The sequence below is a fragment of the Loxodonta africana genome, chromosome 25 (assembly GCF_030014295.1).
Source record: "Loxodonta africana isolate mLoxAfr1 chromosome 25, mLoxAfr1.hap2, whole genome shotgun sequence".
Classification (NCBI taxonomy): domain Eukaryota; kingdom Metazoa; phylum Chordata; class Mammalia; order Proboscidea; family Elephantidae; genus Loxodonta; species Loxodonta africana.
Genome location: NC_087366.1, coordinates 17,448,301 through 17,468,917, shown reverse-complemented (window position 1 = coordinate 17,468,917; position 20,617 = coordinate 17,448,301). Strand labels below are relative to the sequence as shown.

The 20,617-nt window shown below is 38.5% G+C and overlaps 1 protein-coding gene across 2 annotated transcripts in view; it reads right to left on the bottom strand.

Annotated features, from left to right (window-relative positions):
- EDEM3 (ER degradation enhancing alpha-mannosidase like protein 3) overlaps positions 1 to 20,413 on the bottom strand; it is a 73,350-nt gene extending 52,937 nt beyond the window's left edge. For both annotated transcript variants that reach the window (XM_010590945.3, XM_003410844.4), the window contains exons 1-4: positions 20,058 to 20,413; positions 14,560 to 14,605; positions 1,807 to 1,907; positions 1,269 to 1,308 (exon numbers count right to left, since the gene is read on the bottom strand). In XM_010590945.3, the coding sequence (XP_010589247.1) occupies positions 1,269 to 1,308; positions 1,807 to 1,907; positions 14,560 to 14,605; positions 20,058 to 20,218 (348 nt within the window). In that variant the 5' untranslated portion in view covers positions 20,219 to 20,413. The remainder of the gene's footprint in view (positions 1 to 1,268; positions 1,309 to 1,806; positions 1,908 to 14,559; positions 14,606 to 20,057) is intronic.
- Positions 20,414 to 20,617: the final 204 nt, after the last annotated feature.

The window sequence follows — 20,617 nt, the reverse complement described above, 5'->3', positions numbered from 1 at the left end:
GTTTCTCCCAAGGTGATGACTGGTGCCTCCCGTGATATTTTGTGTATCTTTTTCTCTTTTCCTATTACACACTGAACACCTAGGACCACGAACCCCGAAACAAGACATGTAATGTTCTCTCATTCTCATAGTTATTAGAACAGTTTGCCATTCCATTAATTTCCAGAAAATGACCCAGCTAAGATAGCTCTATTACAATGCTTTCTCAGTCATGGCTGCATTTTAGAACCACAAGAGAAGCTTTAGAGGAATAAGTAATAAGGTCCACCCTACTCTAGAACAATCAGAATATCTTGGGGAAGAGTGACAGTATTTTTTCAAAATTTCTCAGGTGGTCCTAAGGTCCTACAGCACAGGTAGAGTTGAGAATCTCTGGTCTAACAAAAAACATCCCAGTAAAAGAATATAGAAATAATATCATGTAGAGAAGCCTGGTTCCAAATAACTTCTGCTACCCCGAAGTTTTGTTTTTGTTTTTAATATTCATCAATTCATGGGACATTACAAGTTCAGAATTATCCCTTAAATAAAATTCTGAAAAAAGCCTACTTTTTATACCATAAATGCCCTGAGACTAAAAAAAACTAGAAAGATACTATATTTAAAAACCATGACATCTGGAATTCAATCTTTCCTGTCTGCCATTACAAACAGCCCCACACCAGAATTAATTAAAATTTTGTATCCCGTGAGGTTGAAAAGGAGTGCCAAGAAGTGATCACTTTGAGCTAAAAGTCACTGCTGGGGAAAACAAACTTTTGTTTATGAGAATAACATACAGAAAATTTAATAATTTCAGTATTATTATGGCATGTCATTTTGGAACAAGAATATCAATGGTATTTTCAAAAATTTTTCTTCCAATAGCATCAACTTCCTTGTCCAAGGAAAGAAACCTAACTTACTACTTTCTGATTAAGGAGTCATCACATAAACTGACATTACCACAAATTATTTGAGTATCTCCATTATTCTAGATAATTCTACTTGACATTAACAACTCAACAGTGTGAAATATTTTAGAGCAAATATCAGAACATCTTAAATTCTGAAGGCTTCTATTTCAAATAGGACAGAGTAGAACTATCCCACAGAGTTTCCAAGGAGCAGCTGGAGGACTTGAACTGCCAACCTCCTGGTTAGCAACTGAGCTCTTAACCACTGCACCACCAGGGCTCCATTTCATAATTACTGCGTTATGATTATATTCCTAACACTTGAGTATGCATATTAGGAAATTTATAAAATAAATGCAAAAAGAAACGTACCACAAGAGTGTCCAAAGAATCAATCAGTGTCAGAGAAAACCTAAGAAACAAGTATAATGAGATACAAAACATTAGAATTCTGAGTATTTTACCCAGGAATGTATAAGGCGACTTATTTGCATTCCACTGACGGACAGTTTCTATTAACTAGCACGACATAATCAATAAAGCACTGAAAGAATCCGAAATGCCGTTTATGTGCAGCCATCTCATGTCTTTCAAGATGAACAGAAATATTCATTAGCTCTTTTTAAGCAAATGAAAAACAAAGTATCAACACGTTATAACATGCTAATGACTTTATATACATTTTGAGAGTTACATGCAGCTTAACAACTAGCTCAACTTTTCACAGAACTAAAAGGTAAACTGATTAATTTTTTTACAAATGATAACATAAAGAAAAGAGCTTAATGTAATGGTTAAAACAGTCTTTAAAATTTAGCTAATCCCCAGAAATTTGATTATAAGCTGCCTCCCAGAAGTCTAACACTTGGGTACTTTGAGATTCCATGTCTTCCCTTGTATAAACACTCACTTTCCCAAGGCATCATCAACATCACCCCGACTTGGCTCCTGGCCTCGAACTCGACCTCTGCAGGTTAAGGGCATGAGTTCATCAGCTGGGTAAGCATGTTCCTGCAAGAAAAGCCTTAATGAGTCACTTAGAAAAATAAGACAAAGCATACATCATATAGAGATTACAACTTTTTCATAGTTAAAAATGAATAAATAAAAGCTAGTCAAATTTTACTATCCTTACAGTCTGTGGAATCTTTTTTAAAAATTTTAATTACAAGCGTAATACATGCTTGGAAAAATGTCAAACAATGTAAGAAAAAACTTTTTTTAGCTAATAATCTGCTTCCCCTCCTTCCATTCTCATTCCCCAGTGGTGACTACCATTAAGACTGGCATTTATCATTCCAGATTTTTCCATACATATTCATAGTCATGTAAATATCTCACTTTCATATGGAATTTACAGATGTGTCCATGCCGTGCATTGGAAACCTTATGGAGCACAGCTCTACGGGGACACACACGGGGTTGCCAGGAGTGAGAATTGACTTGACAGCAGCTGGTTTTACCATTTGGGTTACTATTGTGCATGGGGTTTTTTGTTTTTTTAAGAATAATATGACAGAGCATTTCCAGTCTAGATGGTGATGGTGATGAAGCAAATGCAGGAACTTTCCCTCCTCCCCGCTAGAAACACACTGAAATGTTGGACAGATTTTTAAAAATTAATTTTAATATATAGCTGAACTTTAGAGCAAGAAATGAAATTTCAAGTACCAAAAGTTAGCAGTGGGATGTAGGAGATGAGGCTGCACTAAGAACAACATGGGTGTAAGGGATAAAGACAGGTCTAGCGGGAGGTGCAGTAACATTCGAAGGGTATGGGAGCTGATGCTGTTGGCCCTGAACACATGGCCCTAAACCAGGAAAGCCAGGAACTAGGCTCCTTAAGGTGGGTGCTTGCTTCAGTGCAACTGGGCTGTAACACCTCCACCTCCTGGTCCCTGGTGTTAACAGAAGAGGTAAGAAACAAGAAAAACAAAAGACCTGCTGAACTTCATACTTTCTTCACCAGGGGAAGAGTCCTTAAAAATTCCTCTAGTAGGTCAACACAACTGGACTAAACCAAAAGCAAAAAAGTTTCCTGAATAAACTGAACACTTCAAAAGCCAGCATAGCAGAGGCAGGGGTTTGTGGACCATGGTTTCAGGGGACATCTAAGTCAACTGGCATAATAAAATCTATTAAGAAAACATTCTGCATCCCACTTTGAAGAGTGGCATCTGGGGTCTTAAACGCTAGCAAGCGACCATCTAAGATGCATCAGTTGGTCTCAACCCACCTGGAACAAAGGAGAATGAAGAACACCAAGGACACAAGGTAATTATAAGCCCAAGAGGCAAAAAGGGCCACATAAATTAGAGGCTACGTCAGCCTGAGACCAGAAGAACTAGATGGTGCCCAGCTACAACCAATGACTGCCACGACAGGGAACACAACAGAGAACCCCTGAAAGAGCAGGAGAAGAGTGGGATGCAGACTTCAAATTCTCGTAAAAAGACCAGACTTAATGGTCTGACTGAGACTGGAAGGACCCCGGAGGTCATGGTCCCTGGACCTTCAGTTAGCCCAAGACAGGAACCATTCCCAAAGCCAACTTTTCAGACAGAGATTGGACTGGACTATAAGATAGAAAATGATACTGGTGAGGAGTGAGCTTCTTGGATCAAGTAGACACATGAGACTATGTGGGCAACTCCTGTCTAGAGGGGAGATGTGAAGTCCGAGGGGGACAGAAGCTGGCTGAATGGGCACGGAAATACAGGGTGGAGAAAAGGAATGTGCTGTCTCATTAGGTGGAGACAAACTAGGAGTATATAGCAAGGTGTACATAAGTTTTTGCATGAGAGACTGACTTGATTTGTAAACTTTCACTTAAAGCACAATAAAAAAAAATTCCTCTGGTAATAATCATGATTATGAGAAACATTCAGAGGTTAGAATCATTGTTAATTAGATATTTTGATTTTAAACAATGTTTATTGCCTCCCTGCCATGAATAATAGGATTAATGCACTCATACTTTTTCCCACTCAATTTAGGACATTTTCAGTTATGTTATTACAGCAGTTTTCACTTCGCATGGTTTCACTCTGCATGAGTATCGAAGACCACGATTTAGTTAAATAATACCAGTCTAGCAACAACACAGTTCAAATTTCAGTTATCATGGTATAGTAACTGTAAGTAACACATCAGCCTTGAAACACAACCAGAATACTCCTTGAACGTGAAGATGCTGAGACCAGCTGGCTTATTATGTTGTACTAGTTAATAGAAACTGTCCAACTGCTAGAAAAGAGCATAATCCTTGGTATAGAAGAGGGCCAGCAAAAATGAGGGAAACCCTCAATGAGATGGACTGATACAAAAGCCACAAAAATGGATTCGAACATACCATTAGTCGTGAGGATGGCACAGGACCGGGCACCATTTCATTTTGTTTTACCGAAGGTCACCATGAGTCTGAGCTGACTTGACAGCAACTAACAACAAATCCCGTAAAGTACAAACTCTGGTGCTAGCTCTTCAGTTCACAAATCACTACATAAATAACAAATGCTTATCATGATTAGTGACCAGTCATATAATTTCTTTCAAAGAACTAGTGATTGATCACTGTGTATCTGTGATTCCGTTCACACACAGACAGCACAGCCTGTAGTTGTGTTGCGTCCTTGTCTCCCAGTGATAAACTTACATGATCCTTTAAAATATGGATAACTGAAAGAGGAAATGGGCCAACAAAGAAAAAAGTGCAGCAAAGAAACAAAAACTGGCAATACTAGAAGCTATGCAGCCAAAGGAACTTTAAAAAAAAAAAAAAAATCCTTGTTGCCGTCAAGTCAATTCCAGCACATAAAGGAACTTAGTGAAGGCTAAATAAATCATTGACATAAATGAGCAAAGTGGTGGTGACGTAAAAGATGAAGACCTCCCGGAAGACATGATGCCCCCCCAAAACTTGCCATCAAAGGAATTTTCAGAGATATTTCATGACATTCAAAGGTAGGGGGAATCAAACACTGGAAGCAGTTCCAAATTTAGAAACGAGTACCACAATTCACAGGGCATAGAAAAGATACTTGCTGCATATCTTATAACAACAAGGAAAAGGCAAGCACTGTTCAAATTAGTCTTGACAAGTTTTCTAAAAGAAAAAAATTTCTCAGCGTTTCTAATATTTTGAATTATAATGTTCTAAATATTAGTTTTACTATTTTTTTTCCATTTCCCTACACATTTATAAGCAACAGCAAGAGTGTTTTTAATGTTTTGACAAAGATTTTCAAAGGTCACGGGACAACTGTCATTCTCCCCACTGACCACCAATATCACTTTGCATAGTTTTCAGTTTGCATGCTCATTTTTACATTCCTGCACTACTGTGCAAAGTGAGGACTGCCTGTATACTTACACTATCAAGGTTTATAACATTTGCATTCAGGTCTGTAAATGTTAATTCCCATAGTTGCTAGCGTTAGTACTCAAAATGAAGTCAATGTACACAACTTTTCTATGACCACTACATTCCTGAAGTTATTTTGATTCATTTCTTGGTTGCCTGAGCTCTGTCCTCAGCTAGTTTATGCTTGTTTGTTTATACAGAGGGGCCATGAGTATTTTATCTTTCCAGTATTCCTGGGTTAGCTCTCTCTTACCTTATACTTGAAGAGCATGAATGGTTAATTAAATGTCTGAGACATATTTTCTTTCCCTCAGAAATCTGAAGATACTACCTCACACTCCTGTATTCACTAAGCATGGCTATGGCAAAGTTTCTAAGACAAGCCTGATTTTTTGTACCTTGTGTATGACTTGTTCTTACTACTTGTATGCCCGTATGATTCTTTGTTAATTCTTGACATTCAGCAACAATATTCCTGATTCCATGTCCAACTCTATCCTACTGCCACTCACTAAACTCAGTTATTTGGATTCCAAACTCATAGTACATTAGCAGCAGAAAAACAGAATAGAAGCCAGGAACACTAAAGATGTGGCCAGCAAAAAGGGGCAAAAGAAAAAAAAAATTTAAAAGCAGGCTCAAGAATACAAAAAGCATTGAAGACTGCAACTCTTCAGGTATTTAGAAAAATTCAGTGCTCTGTAATTATTCATTCCCTACAGCAAATGTTTTGATATAAGAAAAATTCACATTCAACCACAATCCTGAATTCAATACTTCATCATTTTAACATTACATATAATTTATCAGCAAAAATTCCTAATTACTTTTACATGTGTCTTTTTATGTTAAATTCCTAATTACTTACTCACATTTCATTTTCAATAGAACCATGATTTCTGAGAATATGCATAGTTTTTATTCCTTTATAGTTTTATATTTAACATAAACAACTCTTAGAAAAGTAACTCAAGAAGAGTAGTATTTTTTTACAGTTGCTGATGTATTTTGACAGATACTTTGTAAGTGATCACTGAAATGTTAATTTGGTTGTAAAGAGTTCCTTACTAATTAAACCCCTGCTTAGAAAGCTTTCATAGTATTATTTTTAGGGCTGTCTCAAATTAAATATGAAATCCAAACCCTGAGCTTATCCAGGTAAGAAAAAAATATTAATAGCAACTGCAAACCAGAATAATAAACAGGGGAGTTTTGAACCAGGTGTAAAAATACTTTATGTCCCCTTGTTTCAAGATCAAGGATAAAAATAAAACCATAGCCTTTTCTTCAGGTTAACCGCAAAGCAAACTACAGTTGGTTTGCATAAATCCAGTGCAATGCATACGTGGCAAATAAACAGCCTTATCAGGCTTCAACACTTCCGGCTACTTGAGGTATTGTAACACTTCCTCTTTGCAATGTATTGCCAGAAACAGGGATAAATTATTCCTATCGATGTGATCAGGAGTAACTAAAAACATCCCATTAATGATCCCTCAGAATAAAACTCAGGTGGCAAAAAAGTCCTCTATAAATTAAGCAAAGCATATTCCCAGCTAAAAGCAAAAGAGCAAAATGAAAAATTCAAAAACAAAAAAACTAGTTATCTCTCCATATCCAACTCTAAATTTACTGGGGCTTTGAGGTGACATAACTCTGCTCCAAACACTAAAGTCAAAGCAGCATTTAAAATTGACTCTTTAGTAAAACTAATTTCAAAACTAGGCAAAGGGAAGATTTAGTCCGCTAAAAATAATTAACAAAAACATTAACTAGGAAAGTGAGCTACTGAAAACATCAAATCTACTTAATTTCTAACAATGTTATACGCTTTTTAAATGTTTTATTGTTAGACACTTCTCTCCTTGAGGCAGGTAAGATATTCCTTTGTAAAATAAAAATCAAAAAATTCCTCTAAATGATACTTAATGAAATGAATCATGTATCACACATGCTAACTACTAATGAACCTGCAAATTTATCATTTCTCTTCCAAGCCTAATTTTCCTATTCCCTTTTGTTCACCATTCAAAGTCACTTATCAATCTACTTTTCAAGTGTTTAGGATTTCATTTATCTAAATTGTTAAACCATTAGACTCACTTCCGACACTGAACATTTATTGTTCTTTTAGGTGGCATGTTTTGGGTAGTGGGTTATTTTATGGAATGCTTCTCAGAACTGAGGAGAAACAAGTAACAAAAATGCAGTGGTCTCAGGATATTTTAAATTAATCACTGCAGAATACAATGTTAACAAAGTTTGTACTCAAAGTAAGATGAAAACAAGTTTCTAAACTCTTCAATATTACCTTAACCAATTTGATCTCGACCAACTGGACTTATGAATTAACACTATACGAAATAATATTAGATAAACAGGAAATAATGTTATAATGACATAAAATCTTGCTATCATGGTAATGGAGCCCTGGTGGTGCAGTGGTTAAAGGTCTCGCTGCTAACCAAAAGGTCAGCAGTTCGAATCCACCAGCCACTTCTTGGAAACCTATGGGACAGTTCTACTCTGTCCTATAGGGTCATTATGAGTCGGAATCCACTTGATGGCAATGGATTATGATGTCAACAGATATTTTTAAAAGATCATCTCCACAGATGCAGAAAAGGCATTTGACAAAATTCAACACCCTTTCATGATGAAAATCCTCAGCAAACTAAGAACAGAAGGGAACTCGCTCAACTGGATAAATAGCATCTATGAAAATCCAATAGCTAAAATCACACTTTAAAATAGAAAAACTAAGTGCTTTCTCCCCAAGATTGGAAACCCTGGTGGCGTAGTGGTTAAGTGCTACGGCAGTTTGAATCCGCCAGGCGCTCCTTGGAAACCCTATGGGGCAGTTCTACTCTGTCCTATAGGGTCACTATGAGTCAGAATCGACTCAACAGCGCTGGGTTTTTTTTTGTTTTGTTTTCTCCTCAAGATTAGAAGCAAGGCAACGATCTCATCACTTCTACTCAATGTGTACTGGAAGTCCTAACCACTGCAACATACAAGAAATAAAAGGCATGTACACCAGAAAGGAAGAAGTAAAACTCTGCTTATGACACAATTTTCCATGTGGAAAATCCTAAGGAATCTACAAGAAATAAGAAGTGAGTTTAGCAAGGTTATAGGCTATAAGGTCAATATACAAAAATTCTTGTGTTTCTACTATATAACAGCAGTTAGTCGACTGGAAATTAAAATTTGGAAAACAAAAGTAAATAAAAAATACCAAATATTTAGGCAAAAATTTAACAAAAGATGAGCAAGACCTATATACTAAAGACTATAAAACATTGCTGAGAGACATTAAGTAAGACCTAATAATAACAATGGTGGCATAGTGGTTTTGTGCTATGGCTGCTAACCAAAGGGGTGGCAGTTCAAATCCGCCAGGCCCTCCTTGGAAACTCTCTGGGGCAGTTCTACTCTGTCCTATAGGGTCGCTATGAGTCGGAATCGACTCGACGGCACTGAGTTTGGTTTTTCTTTGGTTTTCATAATATTTATGGACTAGAAGACTCGATATTTTTAAGAATTCAATTCTCCCCCAAAGTGATCTATAAATTCAACTTAATCCCAATCAAAAGCTCAGTGGGCTTTTTTTTAGAAACTGATCATGTGATTCTAAAATTTACACAGAAATGCAAAGAACTTAGTATGAGCAAAACATTTCCGAAAAAGAACAAGGCAGAAAGACTTACATTGCCTGATTTCAGAACTTTCTATAAAGCTACAGTAATCCAGACAGTGTGGTATTGGAATAAGGATAATATTTAGATCACTGGAACAGAATAAAAGTCTAGAAAAAAGCCAGCCATATATGGGTCAATTGATTTTTTACAAAGGTGGCAAAGTAATTCAATAAGGAAAGGATATTCAACAAATGCTGCTGAAATAATTGGATATCCACACAGAAAAAAACTAAAATCAACCCTTACCTCACAGCATGTACAAAAATGAACTCAAAATTGGCCATGGATCTAAATGAACAAGCAGAAACTGTAAAACACCTAGAAGAAAATCTTTTTGACCTCAGGCTAGACAAATATTTTTTAGGCAGGATATAAAAAGAATGAATCATAAAAGAACAAAATGATAGATTTGATCACAATTGAAAAATCTGCATTCAAAAGACACTCTTAAGAAAATTAAAAGGCAAACCACAGACTAGAAGAAAATATCCGCAAAGCGTATGTGATAAAGAGGTGATATCCTGAATATACAAATAACTCTTATAACTGATAAAAACAAGACAAATGCCTGATTTTAAAATACGCAAAAGATTTGAACAAACTTCACCAAAAAAGATACAAATAGCAAATAAGCACATAGATTTCCAACATCATTAAACATCAAGAAAATGAAATTAAAATCCTAAGATAATGCCACTAAACATTCATTATACCATGTATACCGGATGCCTTCGCATCAATTCTGACTCACAGCAGCCCTGTAGGACAGGGTAGAGCTGGCCCATAGGGTTTCCAAGGCTGTAAATCATTATGTAAGCAAACTGCCAAATCTTTCTCTCAGGGAGTGGCTGATGGGTTTGAACCACAAGGGTCTATGCAAAGAGTCAAAGATAAGCCATTTGTATCCCTTCTAAGCTACTTTGTTTAGAATTATTCTTTTCGATGAATAAACTGTTAAAAAAAGAAACATTAGGAAAAGAACCATTACTAAGAAAACGCATAAATCTAGAAATCCAAAGTAACTTACATGTTAACATAGTTCCCTTGGTTTGAATGATAAAGACCTATCTATTGTTTTTTTATTGTTTCTTTGGGAGAAAAGACCTGGAGATCTGCTCCCATAAAGATTTACAGCCTAGAAAAATCTATGGGGTCAAATGATTTTATACACATATAGGGTCACTGAGTAGGAATCGACATAATGTCACACAATAACTGTTTCTTTGAACTGGGCTGTCACGAAATCAAGCTTAAAGGTATGATCCAACAAGTTCAAGGAAAGTATGCCTACCAACTCTTTTCAAGTCCATCTGTAATGTATAGAGCTCCACCAAAGTGCAGTTTTTGCTTACTAGTAAAACATTTTGAGATGTCTACAGTAGACAGGATGAAATTGAGAGACCAAGATCAGATCACAGATCCCAAATCCAAAAACGATTCTGCATTCAGGTGGCCCAAATACTGACAAATTCAGAAAATCACCAGCGGTGTAACTCCACAGAGATGAAGTAACTCACCTAAAGCTGGGGGAGCAGTGTTATAAAGAAAAAGCACTAAAAGAACCTTAACCCCCTCCCCGCCCCCGCCAAAAAAAGGAAAGAAAAAGTAAATTCAAAGGTCACATGCCCAGAACAGGAAAGAATGTGGGTTCTTTAATGAACTCCTATGTATGATCTAGGGAATAAGTTATGAATTAAAGTCTAGATGAACCTGAGAAGGGCAATTTCCATATCAGACAGAGAATGAATAATAACGATAGCAGTAGTGGTAAACTCTTATACATTGCTTCCTATTTGCCAAACACTATTTCTAAGAACTTTAATTATATAAATTTATTTAACCCTTACAACAACGTTAGGAAGCAGGGAAACCACTATCTCCATTTTACAAAAATGAGGAAACAGGCTCAGGGAAATTAGGTAACCCCCACTGTAACCCATCTAAAAAGGGTCACTGCCAAGAGATTCACATGACGGCTGTCCTCCATTTCCAGAATTCTTGCTCCTAATTGTATTACACTGCCTGTCTTTGGAAAATAAAATCATTTTCCTAGGAACCAAGAAGGCTAAAAAGAATTGTTCTAATCGTAGACTCAAACAACTAGTGAGAAATGAGGAAAAGCCTTGAACATTTATTAAAACCTACCATGTGTCAAGTATTTTACATTTTAGCAAAGTATGCAGCTGGCTACAACAAAGCAGATTAATCGACCCCAAAATTCACAATAAAATGTTCTCAAAAAATCTTAGAATCTACAATACTGTTATTGTTAGGTGCCAATCGAGTCGATTTCAACTCATAGCAACCCCATGTGACAAAGTAGTGTTGCCCTATAGGGTTTTCTAGGCTTTATGGGAACAGACTGCCAGCTCTTCCTCCAGCAGAGCCCTTGGATGGGTTTAAACTGCCAACTTTTGGGTTAGTATCCAAGTGCTTAACTGCGGTGCCACTAGGGCTCCTTACCCTTTGCAATTATTCCTACTTTACAAAGAAATACAACGCTCAGAGAGGTTAAATAATCTGTTTAGGGTCCAAGCTAGTAAGTAATAGAGATAGGATTTAAAATCGAACGCATCTAACTCTAAAACCTATACACTCGCACTCTATAGCAAGCTAATAGTGTTTCTTAGTATCTAAAAAAAAAAAAAAATGTTGCCGTGGAGTCAATTTCGACTCACAGCAACCCTATAGAACAGAGTAGAACTGCCCTATAGAGTTTTCAAGAAGCACCTGGTGGATTTGAACTGCCAACCTTTTGGTTAGCAGCCATTGCACTTAACCACTATGCCACCAGGGTTTCCATTTTCTTAGTGTAAGAACTGGAAAATTTTTTCAACTGACTTCAAATAACAAACATAAGGCACCTGGGCTCCCTTTGATATTTTAGAACTGTGTCACATTAGCTGAGAACCTAAAGTGTGAATACTAGACTACATCTTGGGTTACAAACCTCACATAGGTTAAGCATAGCACAAGTATACTGTAAGAGTCACTCATGTTGTAAAATAGTTCAACATTTTAAAATATGTATGGTATGTATTTTAAAATAAGTATGGACTACAGATGGTGCAGCCTCACTGGAAAAATGGAAGAGGGTGCTAATTCTAGGGGTTCCCAGTCTTTAGAGTTGAAATCTCTCCCCTTAGATCTCCTAAGCAGTAAATTGTAGCAGAAAGCCAGTTAGGTTCCAATAGGTACTGGGCCAAGTAGTCCTCTGAGGGGTGCCTTGGTACCTGCTCTGTCACAGATCCATTAAGTGTATTCTAGAATAGAAAAAAAGTGTTGCTACGATTTTCTGCTATTTACATCTTTTTTTAAAGAACAAGACATTAAAGATGCTGTACTGTGTTTTATAAAGACAGGATTCTACTCATAGTGAGATCTATTGATCTATGTACCATTTTATTTAACTTTGGAACCAAACATATACATTTGTGAGATGGCTAAGGTTTGAGAAAGCTGTTAGGTGCTGTCATAGCCTGCATCTAATTGGCCAACACAAAACCATCAGCCTAGATTTGCTAAATTATGATTTACCCAAACTGAATTAACCAGGGATAAATGATTTTAAAAGAAATATTAAGGGAATGGCTGAGGCCTTGAGAAAAAGTTTAAAACTATACTTCCAATTAAAAATTTTAAAGTGAGTTAAAAATACCCAAAACTCGGGGGCTTGGGGACCATGGTTTAAGGGGACTTCTAAGTCAATTGGCAAAATAATTCTATTATGAAAACATTCTGCATCCTACTTTGAAATGTGGCATCTGGTGTCTTAAATGCTAACAAGCGGCCATCTAAGATGCATCAATTGGTCTCAACCCACCTGGATCAAAGGAGAATGAAGAACACCAAGGTCACACGATAACTATAAGCCCAAGAGACAGAAAGGGCCGCAAGAACCAGAGACTTACATCATCCTGACACCAGAAGAACTAGTTGGTGCCGGGCTACAACCGATGACTGCCCTGACAGGGAGCACAACAGAGAACCCCTGAGAGAGCAGGAGATCAGTGGGATGCACATCCCAAATTCTCACAAAAAGACCATACTTAATGGTCTGACTGAGACTAGAGGAATCCCGGCGGTCATGGTCCCCAAACCTTCTGTTGGCCCAGGACAGGAACCATTCCCAAAGACAACTCATTAGACATGGAAGGGACTGGACAGTGGGTAGGAGAGAGATGCTGATGAAGAGTGAGCTATTTGTATCAGGTGGACACTTGAGACTGTATTGGCATCTCCTGTCTGGAGGGGGGATGGAAGGGTAGAGAGGGTTGGAAGCTGGCAAAATTGTCACGAAAGGAGAGACTGGAAGGGCTGACTCATTAGGGGGAGAGTAAGTGGGAGTATGGAGTAAGGCGTATATAAACTTATATGTGACAGACTGACTTGATTTGTAAACGTTCACTTGAAGCTCAATAAAAATTAAAAAAAAAAAATACCCAAAACTTCACCAACATTTACTGAGGACTGGATACACGCACTTAAAAAGTGTACAATATAAAAGGGGAAAAGGATCATCACATATAAAACATGCTTAAAACTACAAAAATGCATAAAGCCAATACATTTACATGTTCATAGATAAAGATAATGATGTTGACACAAGAAGGTATTTTGGTTAATATGTAATGAAAAATGGATTCCCAGAATCAGTTAAAAACTATTTAAAGCATAATAAATTTAAGTTCGTTTTCTAGCAAACTTTCCCCAGCCATATTTCGTAGGCTGTAATAATAAAAGAAAATCTACTGACATGTCTTAAAAAGCAAATATGAGGTTATAAGAAGCAATTATCAGGATAATTTGGAGTTTAAAAATTACACAAATTCACATGCAAAACTTTCTTGCTATTTGGTTGTTATTTCAAGTGAGCACTAAAACACTTTAGAGTATAGATCAGCATACCTAGAAAGCAAAATATATTTCAATTCAAAATCCACTACTAGGACACACTTTGGACAAGGATTGAGTAATAGCTCGTCTCTTCTAAGCAATAGTTTTCTTCACTGTTGTTTCTGTTGTATGCTGTCAAGTCGATTCTGACTAATAGTGACCCTACAGAACAGAGCAGAACTGCCCTATAGGGTTTCCTAGGCTGTAATCTTTATGAGATTGCCAGGTCTTTTGTTCCACAGAGCAACTGGTGGATCTGAACCACCAACCCTGGTAGTGGTCAAGTGCTTAACCACTGCGCACCAGGCCTCCTTTGTTTTCTTTATAAAGTACATAAAAGAATGTAAACTTTTTTTTTAAAAAATTAGGAGAATAATCTCCCTTAAGGCCAAAGATCTTATTCATTTTTATATCCACAGTATCAAACCATATAAAGCACTCAATAAACATTGTTGACAGCGTCAAAGGAAACAGTTTAAAAGTTTCATAATCTAATTTCAATTTATTCTCATCCACTCAAATAAACTGGTACCCTGAGAACCAGTAACAGAATACTCTGTTAGTCTACGTTTACCCTGTTTTCTTGAAGTTAAGACTTCCTTTCTTTAAAAAATGCTATTAATTCAGGTTTCAAAATTTCCAACCGACTGTGCCCCCAATCGGTTCATATATGTGGTACGTAAAGATTAAGTTTTCCACTTACCATATAGTTACCATAAGCATGATCAAACATTTCCAGTACTTGATTCCTAATTTTAAAAAGGGCAGAAATAGAAAAAAGTTAAGTATATTCTATTTATTACCTTTCAAAAGGTTAATGCTCCCTCATAAAATTACACCAAGAAAATACAAAAGAAAATTTCATTTGGAGGGGAATATAAACAGAGCCAAGAAACACATCATGAACTCACAAACTTCCATGAACTTACCACACAGAGTTGGGCCAGTCTTTTTCTATGCCTAGTCGTTTATATAAAGTCACTTCATAATTTTTTCAAAAAAAATTGCTGAATGATGCATGCTATACAGAGTGAAGGAAATCTGATGCTGAAAAAACAATTCCTCTTAACACAATTATTTAACACATCTGTTTTGGGAGAGAAAATGTTGCTGTAGAGCCCCAAAAGAAACAACTATTGATACCATTTACTGCTTATATCAAACATATAAGCAACAGTGTAATTTCATATATACATAGAATGTGTATACATACGAAATAATACTCTATATCAAACCTCTGCCTTCCCCCTTCAAACTTAATGAAATCACTAATGCCTAATATAAGTACATATTTATTAATACACAGTTTGTCACATTTTCAAATGACATGTTTTATGATGTACTTGGGGCTCCTCTAAGAAATTCTCAAAAGTCAAACAAATAGTATTCACTTCTAAAATGAGAAAACTAATACACACAGAGATTTGTGTATTCTGGCTAACTCTGTCTCCCAAAATTCCCAAGATGATTGTTTAAACTGGAGATTTCTGACCCCTACACCAGATTTATTAAATCAGAATCTGTGAGGTTGGGACCAAGGTGCTTTCAATTAGTACTTTCAAATTTGGGGGCAGGAAGGCTACAGGAAAAACCACAAAAGTTAATATTATGACTGTGTTCTTGCTGCGTATCATTGAGTCTATTCGACTCATAGCCACCCTACAGGACAGAATAAAACTGCCCCATAGGGTTTCCTTGGCTGTAATCTTCATGGGAAGAGATTGCCAGGTCTTGTCTCCCACAGGGCAGCTGGTGGGTTCGAAACCCCGACCCTTCAGTTAACAGCCAAGCGCTTTAACCATTGTGCCACCAGGGCTCCTTAATGTTATGACTAGGCAAGGCCAAACTGTTCAATAACAGCAAGGAAAAATAGCTTCATAATCTTTTATCAGCTCTTACTGTTGCCAAAATTCCAATCACTAATGGCAAGAATCAAAGAATATGTTAAAGAATATGGCTGGCTATGTTTTTATTTTGCCTCATGCTACATTACAATTGTCATTCTAAAAAACTGCAATCATGGATGATTAAATGTTGGTAAGAAGAAAGCTCTAAAAAACCAAATCAAACCTGTTGCTGTCAAGTCGATTCTGGCTCATAGCGACCCTATAGGACAGAGTAGAACTGCCCTACAGAATTTCCAAGGAGCAGCTAGTGGATTCGAACTCCTGACCTTAGCAGCCGTGGTATTTAACTACTGAACCACCAGCGCTCCAAAATAAAGCTAGCAGACGGAAAAAACTAATTTTTAGATCCTGGATATAATGATCAGCAAAATCAAGTACACTCAAACTTGTGAAATGAATCAACTAAACCTTGACAACCTTTTCATTAATCTTAACCATCTAAATACATCTAATCATTAAAAACAAGATCTTACATGTTTTTACATGTACGAAGGAATACGGATCAAGTCATCTCAGAAATTTTGCAGATATTTTGGGGAATCTGACTAGACATTTCTTTTTATATCAGATGGTAAATATCTCTCAATTAGTCAGCTACATAAGCTTAAAAAAAAAAAGGTTAAATGTCCCTTTTGAACACTGATATCAATAAAAAGAATACAGAAACTCCTAGTTTTCCTCCCCCTGAAACGGAATTAATACAATATTATTGCCAAGAAGTATCATAAAGTCCTGTAATTGGTAAAGGTAGTGCCTAGACATGTGTATTACAGATAACAGAACTTCCTGTAATTAGGAAGGGTAGTGCCAAGACATGTGTATTATAGCTTCAACTTGCTAACAAAACTTTGAAAGCATTCATTTTCAAAATTATGAGTAAATCATGATTGCACACAAGGACTCACTGTTTTCCAATCCCTACATTTATGTAGTACATAATTAGCAGATTTCACCCCACATACTTCAAATGGAGATATTTAATATTCAGTTGCTCTTCCTTGGAGCCCTGGTGGTGCAGTGGTTAAGAGCTCAAGCAGCTAACCAAAAGATTAGCAGTTCGAATCTACCCGGCACTGTTTGGAAATCCTATGGTGTAGTTCTACCCTGTCCTATAAGGTCACTAAGAGCCGGAATCAACTCAACAGCAATGAGTTTGGTTTTTGCTTCTGATCTTCCTCACACATAACTGTGAGACCTAACAAAACCATATTTAAATGTAGAATGGCAGCATTATTAAACATAAAAAAGGTTTCCGTTAGGTTTCGTATCTCAAAAATTCAATAAATATGCATGGGAAACCAGATCCACAGTCCAAAATTGTCTTTTTTCATTTAAAATAATATCTGTAAGTCAGCTCATTTTAAAGTTACTTGCCTGCCAACCAAGCTACAAAAACTCGACTGTTCTAGACTTCATTTTTTTACGAATGAAAAGATAACACTGTGGCACAAACAGTTAAGTGCTTGACCACTAGCCAAAAGGTTAGTGGTTCAAACCCAGCCAGAAACACTGGAAGACAGACCTGGTGATTTGAAAAGGTCAGAGCCCAGAAAACCCTATGGAGCAGTTCTACTCTGCACACACACGGTGCATGAGTTGCAATCAACTCAACGGCAACTAACATTTAAAAAACAACACGTATTCCAGGGGGGTTAAGACCACACACATGACCAGGTCAACAGTTTCACAAACTATCAACTGGGGGCAATTTGAACAACTGTTTACCAGCATGATAATTCCAGTCTTTATCATTGGTTTGTCTTGGGGGATAGGGAAAGAGGTGGGGCATTTTCTGCTTTTTATCATAAATCATTATTTGGGTTTTAAAAACATATCATACTGGTAAACCTAATGAATCAGAGTTCAGCTTCCTGAAAATTCCCAGAGACAGAAAGCAGGTATGTAATTGTGCATCTGTGGTTTATGCCTCCAGACTCTTACTCTAGAGAAAGGCAACCTAACTAAATGAACAAATCTAATCATTGTAATTTCACCTTCTTAAAAGATCTCAAAACTTGAGCAGAAATCTCAAGTCAATTTGATTGGACTTTTCCAGTTAAAAATTTTGATCAAAAGTGAGTTATCCAATGACTTTTTTCAAATAAACATTTTAAATAAAGAAAAGGGAGTGGTGGGCAAATAAGATACTTTTTGTCCTGGTTTCAAAGGGTGGGGACACAGTCTCCTGGATCTTAAAGGTAGAGCCACAGCCTCCTAGGTTTCTAAGAGTCAGATCTTCACCAACTCAGTTCTGGAGTGTGGGGCTGCCATTTAGGTATGCCAGGAAGATGGGGCCACTACCCAAAGCTGCGGGGACAGGGCTTCCATGCCCAAGGGGCAGAAGAACAGGGCCTGCCAGGGATGAAAGGGTGGGGTTGCCACCTAGACAGACTAGGGGAATGGAGTTGCCCAAAGCCAAGGGGGCAGAGTTGCCTTCCTAATGGGCCTTGAAGTTGGAGCTGAAGCCCAAAGCTGAGGAGTCTCCATCCAGAATGCAGAGGGCATGGCCAACACCTAGACTCTGGAGAATGGGGCCACTGCCTAGATGGTCTCAGAGAACAGATTGTTGTCAAAGCTTGACAGCTAATGGAAATTGTTCTGCTGGGTTTTGGACTTGCTTGATGTCCGTTATTCCTTCTTTTCCTCCAGTTTGTGCCTGCACCACCACTGTACAGTAAGTCCCCGGGTTATGAATTTAGGATTTAAGAACGCATACTTGCTCTTTAAAGTTATGTAAATTTGTCCTCACTTTTAAACAAGTGAACCAACCCCTACTCTCGACAAATTCTTCATCACCATCACCTTCACTGAAAAAAAAAAATCTTCACTAGTAGATTTTAAATCACTGAAAAGGCTAAATAAGAATGATACGCACCTACTCCAACTTACCTACACATAGGACTTAAAGACACACTCAGAAATGGATCTCTTCTGAGATCCGGGCACTGCTTGTACTTTGGAAACAGATCATTTGTAGTCTAGATTTCACAGGTTCACAAATGAAGCAGAATTTGTCCCAGGATGGAATACACCTAAAGTCTCACCCACATTTGATTTAGATGATTCAGAAGATGAAATTTCAGGCTTGGAAATGATGTAAGACTGAGGATGATGTGATGGGGTGAATGTGTTTTACATGTGAGAACATGAATTTTGGGGGACCAAGGGGTAGAAGTTTATGAATTGAACTTGTCCCCCAAAAATATGTATTATAAATCCTAACCTTTATGCCTGTAGATATAATCCCATTTGGGAATGGGTCGTCTTTGTTATGTTAATGAGACATATTAGTGTAGAGTGTATCTTGAGTCAGTCTCTTTTGAGATATAAAGAAGATTCAAAGAAAGCTATCGAGAAGCAGAGATGAGGGAAGAGAGATGCCAAGCCACATGAAGGCTGCCCAGGAGCAGAAGCTCAAAAAGACAAGGACCTTCCTCCAGATCCTATAGAGAAGAAAGCCTTTGCCTCGAGCCAGCACCCTGGACTTGAATTTCTAGCCTCCTAAACTATGAGAAAATAAATTTCTGTTCATTAAAGCCACTCATTTGTGGTATTTCTGTTAAAGCATCACTAGATAACTAAGACGATGCCCTCTGCCCATTTTCTACTAGGTTCTTGGCTTTTTTCTTTATTCATTAGCGGGATCTCCCTGTATATTAACAATATTTACTCTGAATTAAATACTGTAAGTATAACAATTTTTATGACACTTTCAAGACTGATAAAACTACTTTAAATGCAGTGAATAGAAATGCCTAATTGGGGCTTTTAAATAATACCATCAAATATTCTGTTATACTGTGAAAACGCATACAAGAAAACAGTAAAAGGGAACAGTAAAATGTGTAAAGTTCAAGTTCCAATAAACGCCCCTTTTCCGTAACAGGTGTAAACACTATTTCCTTAACTACTGTCAGATGAGCAGCATTTTCCTAGCTAGGGTCTCTGTAGTATGAGAAGTCTAACCATGCCTCCTACGAAAGGCAACCGCAGGGCTCTCTCAGGCAGCGGCAGGAGCTGGGGCCCCCCTCACCGGCCACTGACATGGCAGCTGTTTTGACATACCGCGGCTGGCGTCAAGGAGCCCAAACATGTCACCGACACCCCCCGAGGTCACATCGCGGGCCGGGGGCCCCATCTGCCCGGGCCCTGCCCACCACCCGGGGTGCTCGCGAAGCGACAGCTGTCCCAGTCGTGACAGGAAAGGCCACTGCGCCCCGGGGTAGCAATGACAGGAACCTCGCCTGCGGCCAGCATCAAGGGAAACCCACCCCAGGCTGCCGAACACCCTTACCCAAGCTTCTGCTTCTCCTCTCTACTCATGGGCGCGGCCCCCGCCGTCCACACGGACGTGACTGACACCAGGCAGAGCGCTGCCGTCGCCGCCACCAGGCTCCATGGCGCTCGCTGGGGGACCGGGGACCCACAGCCGGGGCCGCCGCCAGCTTCGCTCATGGCCCCGCGGTTCCGCGCACGCGCGGTTGCTACGCCGGGCCGGCGGGACACATCTCCGGACGCCAGTGGCGAAGGGGCTGCGAGCCGTGTAGAGAGCGGGATGCGGAGTAAAGGGGGCGGCTGCCCGCACCGAGCTGTTTCCCGAAGCCACCGAGCCGGTCTCCAGCGCCAGCGCTGCCACCGCCCTCCGCCCTCAGCGGCCCGGTAGCACCTCCCCCAGCTTTCCGGTGTCGTAGTCTAGGAAACCACCTCCCCCAACGCTACTTCCGGGTAGGGCTGAAAAGGCTGAGCAACGCCAATGAGGGCCCGATCCGAGCGGGGCAGGCTCCGGCGACGGGAGAGGACATTGGCTGACAGAAGTGAGACGTGGACAAAAGGAGGAACTGGGGCGGGACCTCT